General features: G+C 40.2%; 1 protein-coding gene across 1 annotated transcript in view; it reads left to right on the top strand.

Moving 5' to 3' along the window:
• nlgn2b (neuroligin 2b) overlaps positions 1–13590 on the top strand; it is a gene marked incomplete at both ends in the record, with an annotated part of 39032 nt that overhangs the window by 12753 nt on the left and 12689 nt on the right. Inside the window, one exon of the mRNA XM_083927065.1 lies at positions 4235–4384. Within this exon, the coding sequence (XP_083783191.1) occupies positions 4235–4384 (150 nt within the window). The remainder of the gene's footprint in view (positions 1–4234; positions 4385–13590) is intronic.

Genomic DNA, 13590 nt, shown 5'->3' on the forward strand with positions numbered 1-13590 from the left:
TCTACTGGTTGATCTATTATTGCAAGTTGCTTTTTACTGTCCAGTACAGCGATAGATACAATTTAACTCGGACAAATAGAAGCCACTCATGTTTCAGCCTTTTAGAAAAACCAGTGAACGAAAGCCTCAAGGGGAAAATACATTTTCTGGTCAAGGCTAGTGGAGCAGAAGCAACCTTGAAAAAAAGTGGTCTCCTTATGAAAGACACAATCTGTGATCCAAATATAAACAAAAGACTGGGAACTATCCTGTCAGTATTCAAGTCAACTTTACACACAACAGAGTTGATCCCAAATGCTTTAAGAGCACATAGTGAAAAACAAAAAACAACTACCTTTAACGGGAAACACCAACAATATAATACATCAAAGTCTGTTTACAGATGTTGGAAGTACTGCTGCAAATGTTTTCAAAAAGATGTATAAAATCTTTTTTTAATCCAGAGGGAGCGGTGGGAAATCGGATAAATTGCATCAAATCATACCAATGGAGTCAGTGTCTGCTGGGCCTGAAGACAAGTTGGATTTTTGGGTGTGGAGACCTCTGTAGCCCGCTCTTCATCTCTGCTTGAGGCTAGAGGCTAGATTAGCTGCCACTGGTGTAACGTTCCATTTACCTCACCTAACTGGAAATGTCAGCTTAGGGCGCACTCACACTGTCCGTCCGTACCGTGCCCCGTGCTTAAAGGGTACTTGTCCCCCCTCCCTCTCCCCCCACGGGCCAGGCCCGTTTGTACTCACACTACCTGGGCCTTCTTGCCTGCCTATACGTCATTGCGCCGTAACACCTCACACGCATTGATTGACGTCATTGCGATGGGTCGCTTTGTTTACAAATCTTTCCATAGACCTCTGAGTTTTTGTGCGTCTTGTCCAACTGTTTGTGAATATTTTCATCTGACCAAATCTGCAGTAAACACTCCACCTCCGTACCAGACCAACGTGAACCTTTTGCCGCCATGGTTTTAAATTTCCCCACATGGTCCGTCTTTTTTTCTATGTCTAGGCGCACATAAAATGACGTCAGAACCGCCATAGGCCTCATGCTCGTGCTCGTACACGTGCGCACACTCGTGCTCGTACATTTGCAAACGCCCTTTACAAAAGCCCACCTCTCCCAAACGGTCCGTGGCCGGCAAGCGTGCCGCAGCTAGGCGCGGTACGATTGCACTCACACTGGTCAAACGTACTAGACTTTACCCGTAAAACCTGTTTTGGTTTTACTTGGAACCCATCTGCTATTTGTCTGATGACAAATTAGCCTCTGGAGGCAGCGGCTAATATTTCAGGCTTTCTGGTGTAGCAAGTGGATATCTTGGCCAAGACTTCCTCTCCTGACCGGAGGTCACTGCGAAACAGTCCGATTAGCAATTTGAGATGTGAGAATGGAAATGGGGTTGGGAGATGGTGTCTCTATGAACAGATATAAATGAAGATAAACAATGACAAAAAGCTAATGAAAAGCTAAAACTTCATCAGGTTCCGAGATTGCATGACAGCCAATGCGTTCCACTTTGTTTGCCCTCCACACAGTCTGTTTACCGGCATGCAACCAAAGCCGGCTCAAATTTGATTGATAAATAATACTATGAAAAACAGAAACCACAAACAGAAACCAGAATGCTTCCACTACCCAAATTTTCACCTCTTGCCTAAAGATTCTACACAATGCAGACCATGTTCCAGTAACAATTTGGAAAACCATTATATTAAATGGGGTGATGGGAAGTAGCCAGGTTAGCCATTGTTCGCAATACCATTTGATATCAACGGATTATGTCCACAGATAGAAAATGGATAGTACTGTGTGTGTGTTCAACTGATTTAATGAGACACAAATGAGTCAAAAGTGCTAACAAACAGTGTATTCCTACAGCTTTAACTACTGTTGATACTCTGGGCAGCCACGTTGGAATATGATGCCGGGGTTGGTGAGTTTCCTCTGACTTCCCAAGTCAGTAATCCAACTACGGGGGGCATTCCAGTTGAATTTTTCCAACTGGGAACTCGAAATTCTGACTTCAAAGTTCTACTGGAATGTACCATTACACACCCAACTGTTGGCAGTCAAAGTGCATTGTGAGTAATGTATGTGGACGTCAGAGAAGAAGGAAGAATGTGTGGAATAAAAAGATTACAGTGCATTACTCCTTTAAATAGTTTTTGATAGGAAGTTTGCATCACATGTGTTCACATCAATAATCCGTGTAAACACAGCAGTAAAGCAGTCATTTAAAAGTAAAATCCTGATTTAAAATGGCTGCTACATTTCATAGCCTAAGTTCCTTTTCTCTTAGGATTTAATTTATGGTATGAGTGTTACTGTGAGGCCTGTTGATGTATGTCAGTCCTCTATACTGTCCTGGTAATGCTGGGATAATTGAACTTGTTTACATATCCTCTGGGAAATCAGTCAAGCTACAAAATACACCAGAGAAGAGCAGAAAAAGAGCAGCGCGTCAGAGTGTGCGACTGAAAATCTTTATTTTTAGCCAGTCTGCTTGTGTCATATGTATGATCTATAAAAGATCTGTGCATTTGTGAAGCCATATGTGCCAATTTTCCATTCTCGTGTGTGTGTGTGTGTGTGTGTGTGTGTGTGTGTCTGTTTGTGACGCACCCAAGTGCATGTGTAACCTGAGATTCAGGTGGTGATGCAGGCGGGTGTGCAAATACGTGAGTAGAATTTGTTACCAAGGCAACAGGCATTCAGTGAGTCGGTGCAATGGAATGGCTGGTGCAGTTCTATTAGCGAGAAGCAGTTTCCATAGCGACTCAACATCGCAGCTGCCTATGCAAGAGTGTGTGTGTGTGTGTGTGTGTGTGTGTGTGTGTGTGTGTGTGTGTGTGTGTGTGTGTACGGTGTGAACCTTGTGTGAATTTGAGTGTTCATTAGCGTTCCTCGCTATGTATGACTTGCTTTGTAACATTTCGTATTTTTTCATCCTTGCTATCATGTTTTTTTGGTGTGAACCTCCCTCCCATGTCTCTACCCCCGCCAATTCTCTTACACTGCCCTATTTTCATCTCCTTCCACTCTCTGTCATCTTTACCCCCTTTATCTCTCTTTTTCTCCTCCTATAACCCCCCCTCTCTGAGTGCTGAAGCTCATCAGGGTAAACAGATGCTGTGGCTGTTATTTATGTTTCCACTTGGTCTGGCTTTCATACAAATTATCCACAGGCCTTGCACAGTACAGACGCTCGGCCTAACTGGGCTGCAATGGCAGTGTTCTCAGCCTTATCCACGCTTAGACACTCAGACCATACCACAGACGCTGTTGGGGGGGGGGGGGGGGGGGGTTGGTTCAGGAAGAGAAAAGGGGGGCTGACAGAGTGAACCATAGCAACACACTGATGGGCACAAAGACACCAATAACAGAGGGCATCAGAACTGGCTGCACCATTTGCTCCAAACATGGAGGGGAATAAGAGTTTGGGAAGGTACCATCACTGCACAGGACAGGGGAAACAGGGCAGACATGAAATACTTGCTGCCAACTTAAAGGCAGTGGACTGAAAATGTTTCATACTTATTATCTTTATCTTCTTTTTTCAACGGAATCACTGGCTGTGAGTGAGAAAAACCTGCATATGGATTGTTTTATTTCAAAGTCTGCTGCAGTTATACAAATCTAGAGCTGTCAGTTTGGAGAGTGTAGACTACCTGTTGCCTCTGGACGTTTCCAACACTGTAAAAAGTGAGCTGTCCATGTTTTTTTTTATTATAAAGCAGGTGCTATAGAAAGTGCTATATAAATACTATAAATATCAAAATGCTCAATTAACAGAGAAAAGCCTGTTTTCAGAAACTGTGACTTTAAACACTCTGTCAGGACTTCTGTACAGTTGTGATGTCACAACTATACTACTGTTTATAGTAGAATTAGTAGAAAGCACCGCTACAGTGTCGTTACAGTCTTTGCCCGGCTGCAATGACAGTGCACACCGAGAGCGAAGATGTGGACGATTCGGAAACGTTGACCAATCAGAGCAGACTGGGCTTAAAGGGGGGGCATAAAGGTGCTAAAACAAAGTGTATGAGAAAAAATATATATTTGTTTCAGGTATGTAAAGATGTTCTAGTAGAAATCTGAAAATTTTCATAATATATCCCCTTTAAGCTCAGTAGTAACAAAAGTTTGTGAGTGTGTGGTTAAGATTTTTTTTTTTTTTTTTACCAAAGAATGAACATAAAAATAATCTATTGCTGAACTCCATTGTTTGTCTGTGCAGACATTCGGGATCGCCGTAAGAAGCCAGTGATGCTGTTCATCCACGGAGGCTCCTACATGGAGGGCTCGGGGAATATGTTTGATGGCAGTGTCCTTGCTGCCTATGGAAATGTCATTGTGGTCACCATGAACTATCGGCTCGGTGTACTCGGTAAGTAAGGCGTGCCTCATTCTGCCAGCGAGATCAGGCACGGATGCATCTGTTTTAAATGTTTACCAGTCCCTGTGTGTCAGAGAGCTGATGCCTTTATTTTAGAAATGGTGGTACAATACACAAATAAAGCTTGCTGTATAAATAATAGCACTCTATCAAAAAAACTCTCTTTTTGCAGGCTTCTCTCGTCCAAATCATGCTAACATCACAAGGCATATTTCAGTTTACACCTGTAATGGTGTTTACTGTAAAGATGCTATTTCTTCTAGTTCTTGACATAAAACTGCCACTCTTATGAAATTATTACAGCAGAGATGACATGCTACAGCAGACAGATCATGAACAAGAACAAGTGCAGACAGCCTGCACAAAAGAGAGACAAGTTTAAACGGTATCTCAAGGGAGCTTCTGAATAAGCAAAAAAAACATGACTAAAGCAGAATGCGAACATATGGTTTTTCCAGTGTTTTATTTGGTTTTATGGTGTCTTTTTCTGTACATTTCTTGTTTTTGATGGCAGGTGAATGCTGTTCATACAAAAACTAAAGTATTTCTACAAAAAATTTTACATTACTTTCAAAATTAGATGATAAAGTCTGATTTTTCCCAAGCCCCCGCCACATCGACAGCATAATTAAACCTATTTGAGACCTGGTACAAAAATAACCATCTTAGTCTGTATATTGAGGTTATATCTCCATGACAACACTGAGGGGGGTGAATTTTTTTTGTACCAGGCTAGATTTTATTTTATTGAGGATAAAGTTTATGAATAATTAGGGGGGCGGCATCTTGAGTGACAGCTAGCTAGTATGTCCCTCCCCTCAACGTCACATCAGTGCCAATTTTTGGTAAGAGGAAATGAGAAGGAGTCAAAGTCTGACAAGATGGCGGCTCCCGTAGGCGAGTACGATTGAATCAAGTTGAGAGAACGGACCCTGACGGGTAAGCTACGTCCATTTTTTATACAGTCTATGATTTTTTTGCTTATAGGAAGCAATAGGAATATTTTATTCTTGAAATTTCTCAGTATAAGCTCAATGTGCCGTTCAGTATAGCTTTAATGTCGCTGCCTTTTATGATACTTAACCCATTTCACCTCAGTGTGCAATTGTTTTCAGTATTATTACTATTTGTATTTATTCTCTGTTTGTGATTTTTGAGAGTTAGATAAAGGTTTAAACAAAAATCAATGAGTGAATGATACTGGACAGAATTAAGTTTAAGAAAGTATGCTTTGACAGATGTTCTTTTCAAGAACAAATTAAAACTAAAATCAGTGATGGCTCCTTTAAATTTCATGAATATGCACGTCACATGGTGAATATTCTGTCATCGTTTCTGTAAATAAAGATGTGGCAAAAGACAATAGAATGTATATAAACCACTAACAGCAAAGTGGCATATCAGCCAGAAAATATTCATACAAAAAAGCGAAGGAAATCTATAGCCACAGAAACAGGCAGATGTTTACTTATCTCCGATTATTTCTAAGAGGTCTTGCTTTTGGGGTTAGATGTAATATACAATTATCTTAGCCCTAAAAGGCAACTTAACAACCGGTTTTGGTTTGGGATACATGCTCCTTCACAAATTCCAAAATGTATTCAAACCCAGATCCAACGACCACTGACCCTCCCTCCCCCCTCACAGCACTGGCAGGTAAGTGCTCCAGTGTCCCTCATTCTTTCTCCCAACTTCCTACATCCTTTCAGCCATTTTTAGTTGTTTTCAGCTGTTTTGATGCTTAGATATTTAACTCAGAACTCATAGAACTGGAGTTACTTATGTAACTTTTGTGACCTTGATATTCCCTTAAAGTTTGGGGTGTGGTGCCTGAGGGGAACATCATAGATTTTTCACACATTTTTGGGCTCTGTAGAGGGAAGAAGAGGATCAATAGATGATGTAATAAAGTGACTGTACACAGACTGATTTAACTCAAAATTGGATTTAGTTTTAAGTAACTCTTTGAGATGCTTTTGGGAAATGAGGCCCTGGCCTATGCCGTCTGAACCCAACTGGTACTGCTAAATTTAGGACCTGAAGCAGTCCCAAGACTTAAAACCATATTTTTGCTTCTATCATAATTGATGACCGCGAGCTTGCAAGGCTAACACAACGCAGTGGCTACACTCTGTGTCTTTCCGTCTTTCCACAGGGCTTCTAAATACAACACATAAGTCCCTTTCACACATGCACTACACACCTGCAGTTTTCTGGACATTACCCAGCAGAGCTGTATGTGAGATTACAAATGTCTGAATCATTTGGATCGGACATCAAAAAGAGTTTTTCCTGCCAGCTCCCGAGTACAAAGTATGTGTTTTCTGCGATTGAGCCCAGGTGTGAAAAGAGCAGGTCTTTGTCCGTAGAATTCACAGTGAGTAAGTGGGCGTGTTGATGACATATCCATCAGGCAGTTTGGAAAACCGAAATAAACAAACGTCCAAGGGTGAAGAAGAAGGGTGATTTACACAAAGAGGGCACCGAAAAGGTCCAACTTGAAAGACAACAAGATTCGGTAACTTCTGCCAGTGAAGGCACCAAAATTTTCAGACAAATTCAAGGAACAGCAAGAGTCTCGGTTGTTTATGACCACGTTGCGGACCATCTGCATGACCAAGAGTTGCCAGTGTTAGAGTTATAAAAACCACTAAAGACATTGACAAAGAGGAATGGTACAGTCAAAGAGAAAAGAGACATTTCTCATTACATTACATCTGAGAATAAGTAAACCTGAACCTGTGCGGAAGATACCTGAACAGATTATCAGGGTTCGGGACTGGTAGCAAAAGTCGAATTCACACCTGATGGTACAGACTGTTCTAAATTATACTTTATTACTTGTGTTGGGCATGGAAACGTGTATGTACATTAACGATCTGTGTGTGAACAACTCCTTGATTCGTGCAGCAGGGATTTCATAATAAAGCACAGCCGTGTTTTCTATTGTTGTCTACTGTTTACTTTTTTCAATTAATTAACTGTTGTATTATTATGCACTTCTTCAGGAAAAAAAAAACAGCCAAGATCCGAGACACCACCGACCACTTAGTACTATTGGTGTACATTCAGCCATTGAAATCAGAATTGAAATGTGCGTTTGTTGCTTTCAGGGTATTTTTGGATTAAGGGGTATTCTAATTTTTTATTTGTCCATTCTGTTAGAGCTTTGCAGTGCTTCCATGGCCTGTGACTGTGGGCTGAGCTGTGTGTGTGTGTGTGTGTGTGTGTGTGTGTGTGTGTGTGTGTGTGTGTGTGTGTGTGTGTGTGTGTGTGTGTGTGTGTGTGTGTGTGTGTGTGTGTGTGTGTGTGTGTGTGTGTGTGTGTGTGTGTGTGTGTGTGTGTGTGTGTGTGTGTGCGTGCGTGCGTGTGTGTGCGTGCGTGTGTGTGTGAGTGTGTGTGTGTGTGAGTGTGTGTGTGTTTGTACTGCCGGATATCAGTGGAGTCAAGTATTTACATTCGCCGTCATCTTTTGGAGGTGTTTGCACACAGACTATCTGACGCTGGCATTGCGGTTGCCAGGTTGGGTAATCAGATATTGTTTATTGCCTCACGCCTGTTTCAACATATCAGAATAATGATAAACAGAGAAATTGGAGTAGTTTAGAATGCCGTCCAAGAGTTGCAGCGAGTGCTAACAGAGGGTAACATGATCCAGAGCGTTATCGAGAGTGCCAATGGAGAGGGGGACAAGGACAAACTGAACTCAAAACGCTCTTCTGTGGAATCTCTGTTTTCTTCCTTTACATACATCTCAACCTGGTCAATTTACATTGACATTGTTGCTGTGACTCATGTTTGAAGTGCACTCGTGCATTATACAGTATGCTTTTTTTTTGCACTGAACTTTCACTCACAATCACTGAAATGCACACAAAATGCATAGAAGCGGAGAGCGATCCTGCTGAGTGATCATGAGGGATGACGCAGTGTCCTCGATTCCTTTAACATTGTTGAAAATGTTGGTATGTGGGCGCATGTGTGCTCTCTCGCACTCTCTTTCTCTCACTCTCTCAGATATGCTTTAAATGGGTTACTGTACTAAGGCGATTATGCTAGTGTGTGTATTTGCATGTTTGTGTAGCATAAGCATGCATGTTTGCCCATGTGCATGCAAATATCTCCTTGTGCGTGTGTGCGTGTGTGTATGTTTGTGTGTGTGTGTGTGTGTGTGTGCACTACTTGCGTGCCGTGCGTAAAATATATATATGAATAATGCACCATCCATCTGAATTTTTAATGGCACTCCTCTCTGACACTGAATTTGAGTCAAAGTGAGAAACACAAGCACAGCGTATTTTAATAGTTTTATGTTCTGATCTTTAGTATTATCCTGTACTTACACACACAGGAGCTTACACATGCCAACCTCATTTCATACAATGCCTGCGCCTTTAAGAGAGTGATAGGGAGTCAAGAATAAGGGAAGAAGAGAGAGCAGGGAATAGAGAAAGAATAGCAAGGGAGAAATCATAGAGAGACAGTGAGGGAAAAGGAAACAGAAGGGGGGAGATGGGAACAGTCTAAAAATATACCGTCAGAAAAGCCTTTTTAAATCTGCAGTGATGCAAAGTATTCATTCAAACAGACCACAGCACCCTTCCATATGGTTTCACTCCATAACCACACATACACATGTAACTTTCCAGCAAATGATATATTTTTCTATTAATTCATGACATGCACTGTCGTTGTAGAGTGAAATGTGTGAATGAGAAGAAATTGTCTGCTGCACACAGAGGTTCAGAGGTCTGGTGACAGTTGAGATACCAGATTGCTCCTCGGCTCACCTTCTCCTACCTTGCTCCTGCTCCAGGCCCAGAGAGCCTTCTGATTTGTGTAGCATAGCCATCTGTTCAGACTAATTAACTAATTAACTAATTAATGAACTCTGGGGAAAGGCCCACAGTCGTGGGCTCTGAGAGTGAGAACATTTTTCACCTCAGGAAGAGAGATGAAACACTTCTTCTGGAAACGTTTCTCTGCACTTGCTACCCAATTTTCAGCTTTCAGCTTTTTACTTGTAAGTAAGATTTAGTAGTAAATACCACCACATGTAATAACCACAGCTTTTACACTGAGTGAAAAGAGTGAATGTATATAACGTTCACTTGGTTATTTTCCTGCCAAAATGTACTTTTCATATTTACAATTGTGCTGGGTGATACTTTGACTCAACATAGCTCATAGCTGTTGTCTCTGAGAGATAAAAACACTTAATGTTTGGAAAATTAGTCATATTTTCTCCACGCTAACATCCAAGTAGATCAATACTGGTGGTCTGTTTGATTTGTGGTCTATTGATTAGATTTTCTTTGACCACTTGGGGTAAGTGTAAACACAACACTGACATACTATCACCATAAACATCTATAAGGTGAATGTGTTAGCAAACAGACAACACTGACAGTCATTTGGATGAGCATTTATTCACCAAGCAACATGAGCGTCTTTTAAAGTCATTATGGCTAACAGGACTACGTAAAATGAGTACTTAACACGATTACTCATTTACTTTGGAAACACCATGTTTTTATTGAACTTTTTAAAAAAGAGTTCCTTTTTTTAGGTAGGATTTCCTTAAAAATAAAGATGATTAAACTGAGAGAAAAAAAGGCTGCAGATATATTTAAGCAGTTGGTTTTAAGATGTTCTGGGTGCGCTGCACGGCTTTAGCCACCAGTTGAAGCCTGGTAGTGAGAGTTACAAGCAGGAATGTAGAAGAAGACTTCTCATTCAGTGTTTTTATTGTTGTTTGATGGAGTTGGGGAAAATAGAAGGTAATACGGTAAAAAAACAGTTACGTTAAGTAACGTTACATAAATAACACAACAAGTGAAACCATGTTTCATTGTCCGTTTGTGTATTCAGTCTGCATATTTTTCTCACAACCTACTGAAACATATAAATTGAAAATTTTGGTAAACTATTGCCTACTCAACATATTCCAGTCTGTAACTCAACGTCAACGGGCGAAAGTGCACCGCTGTAAAGGATGCACTGGATTTGAAACACAAGACAAAAGGAGAACATCGTTATGAAACAGAATGTTTTTTTATCTTGTTTTCATAATTGTTGGAAGCCAAAATCATAATTGAAAATAATGTGATTATTTTAGCAGCCCTAATGGATAACCTGTTAGCAAGTAGTTGTATATAGAGTCTGATAAATGTAAATTCAATATTAAATCTCTTTTTATCTCTGTTTGGGTCTCCAACAACTTACGTTTGTGGCTCTTTAGCTTAATTTTCCACTAGCTAATAACTTAATAAATACATTTTGTTAGTCTGTCATTTGGTGCTGGCCATGAAAGGACACAGGGGATTTGTTGAAAAGCTGCCTTATAGACTGTATATAAAGATACAGCTGTAAACAAGGTTGATGCGAGCAGTGAGACTAAACCAGAACAGTAAAGATGCTGGCTATAAAACCAAAACACTGAGTGAATGATGCTAAATGGCTCTATAAAGCTGAGGGAACTGCAGATATCATATTACACATATTCATTTCATTTCATCCATTGTTGATATGAAAATGATTAGAGCAGCTTTAAGGTTTCAACGATCAGATATCAGGCTTACATTGCTAAATAAGGGTTTTGAGTTTGAGTGAAGTTAAGTCTTATTTACCTGTGAATATTACCTCTCATCTGTTATCTTCAACAGTCTTGTCTTAAGCAATTTAACCAGTATTAATACTCTTGCTTCATACTTAAAGGGGACATGTCATAGGAAACCTTTTTAGTGCTTGTGCACATACATTTGGATATCTGGAGCACATACCAACCCACACGCTGTGACATGAGACAAGCCAGTCCGTTTCGTGTTGGCTGCCTCGATCAGAAAACATGGGATTCAGCAAGTCATTCAGATCTGACTCCCCTTCCTACTTAGCTTACATGCAGACTCATTAGAATATATCACCCCCAATCTGAGTATATCCACCCAGTGCTTGAGAACAGACGGACAGTATGAGAAAAATAACGTTTTTGGAACATTAAAGCATGTAAAGTGTTCTAGTGGAAACCCAAAATACAAGTATAAATCTGAAATTCAGCATAATATGGGAGCTTTAATACTGTACTTTGAAGCTTCTAACTACTATGTATTGTTATTAATTTGACATACAGTACTATGGTCAATACTATCACTTCTATTGCTATTACTACTTGTAATTTCTAATTTAATATTTTGTCTATTCTTAATTTTTTTTTAAATATATTCACTTTAGCCCATCAAGTACAGATCGATCCATTTAAATGATGATTTAGATATATATTATAAGCCTGTGCACATGAAAATATTTTTAGCCTAAGTCAAGTCAAAGAGTATCCGCAAATACTACTTAGCTTAGTGAGTCTTGGGAATCAGTTCAAGTTGTGTTGCCCGTTGCTCTCAGAAACATCCCTTAAAACATGACATCAACAGTATTTTTAGCCAGCACAGATTTTGCTGTCATTTAATTTCAGCCTCAGAACTCAGCTGTCCCTAAATACAAATGAAACACACCTCCCACTCCCTGCACAGCGCCACAATCTTCCCACTCTGCAACCAATCGTTACCTCTTCTTTCCCCACATTTTGCCAACAGTGCACGACTGCGATGACAGCACAGAAAAAAAATAATTTTGCTGCAGCTTCTTTCTGGTTGTGAATGGATACACACGCGAAACCAAGATTTTGATAATTTAACACACAAATACATGTATAAATACATGTATTCCCTTTGCAGAAATGACTACAATATGTTTAGCACTTTATCTGCTATATCTGGGCCTTATTGCAAGTGTGATTGTGTAGAATGGGATGTGGGAGTGTGATGGTAAAATTGTGCGTGTTGGAGGCCTCGGGTTGTAGCCAACAGCGGTTGTCTCCATCATAAAGTTCACATTGATAATGACTTATAGGTATGTTGACTGAAACTGACACCAATCTGCCTCCCAGGCTGGCAGCCAGCTGCACAGCTGGACCAATCAGATATAAGGAAGATGATTAATGCAGCGAGCCATACTCCATGCTCGACATCTCACTCACCGCGTGAAGTGTCAAAATCAAACTCAAAAGGATGCGGTCTGTGGAGTGCTACAGTACCTCAAATTTCAACTCCACTGAGGAGTTATGGAGAAAAGCCTCTCCTTCGGAACTTGACTTATAATTATTGTGTTTTTAAATGTCTTCAGTATCAAAGTAATTCAGTTATAATTGTATAGATATGGGCTAAAAATAGTTCTTAAGTTGTAAACAGATAATCTACTTAACCGCCATCATTTAACCAAGCCTGCTGGTATGATACAGTAGCGGCATTAAAATAACTGTATTGCTGGTATTAATGCACTGTAATGAATGTACAATAACATCAGACTTTTTAAAGAGCTATGGAGCATTAACTATCACATGACAAGTTTATTGCATACATGTAACCGCAAATATGATAAATGAGTGTACAGTTTATCAATAATTAAAACAGCTGCTTAATGCTTTATGTAAGGCTCTGTTTTAACGTTTGTAATTCATTTAATTAGATCCATTTTTAATTCTCACTGACAGATTTTCATCAATGATAAGTTGTTTCTGAAATGGAACTTTCTTTGAAAAGCTTTAAAGCGACTCTGTGTCAATCTGATGTTTGAAGCATTGCTCTTCAAATGTGCATGACAGCCTGGTTTTACTGCACAGCTTGGTACCATTTGAATGGACCTTTAAAGAATAAAAATGGAGTGAGATAAGTCAGGTAATAAATACAATGACATTGGAAGCCTATGGGCGGTGTGCAGAAATGACATTAGTTCAGCAGGTGGAAGCCCAATTACAATATAATTTTATTTCTGGATAAACTTGACATACTGAGTGATACATAATTGAACTGGAGCTGCCAGCAGGTCTTCAGATTGAACTTTCAGCGTCAAGCGGTGACGCTCCACTACGGGCGCTGTTTTAAACACAGGGGGCACGTGGTAGCATGAATTCAAACATGACTACATGGTTAGGTTTAGAAACTAAAACTACATTGTTAGGGTTAGGAAAAGATCATGGCTGAAGTTAAAATATGTATGTCTGTAGCAAACCCTCGCCTCCTGGTTGAAAGTCCTGTGTTTGTACGTGGTAAAAATTGAGATACCTTGTTTTTAGCGGCCTCTATGGTGGTAAGATGTGATTTTAGCCAAGCCTGTTCTTTCAGAGCCCCCCATCTTGTCACGCT

The sequence above is a fragment of the Echiichthys vipera genome (genome assembly GCF_963691815.1).
Source record: "Echiichthys vipera genome assembly, chromosome: 14".
Classification (NCBI taxonomy): domain Eukaryota; kingdom Metazoa; phylum Chordata; class Actinopteri; order Perciformes; family Trachinidae; genus Echiichthys; species Echiichthys vipera.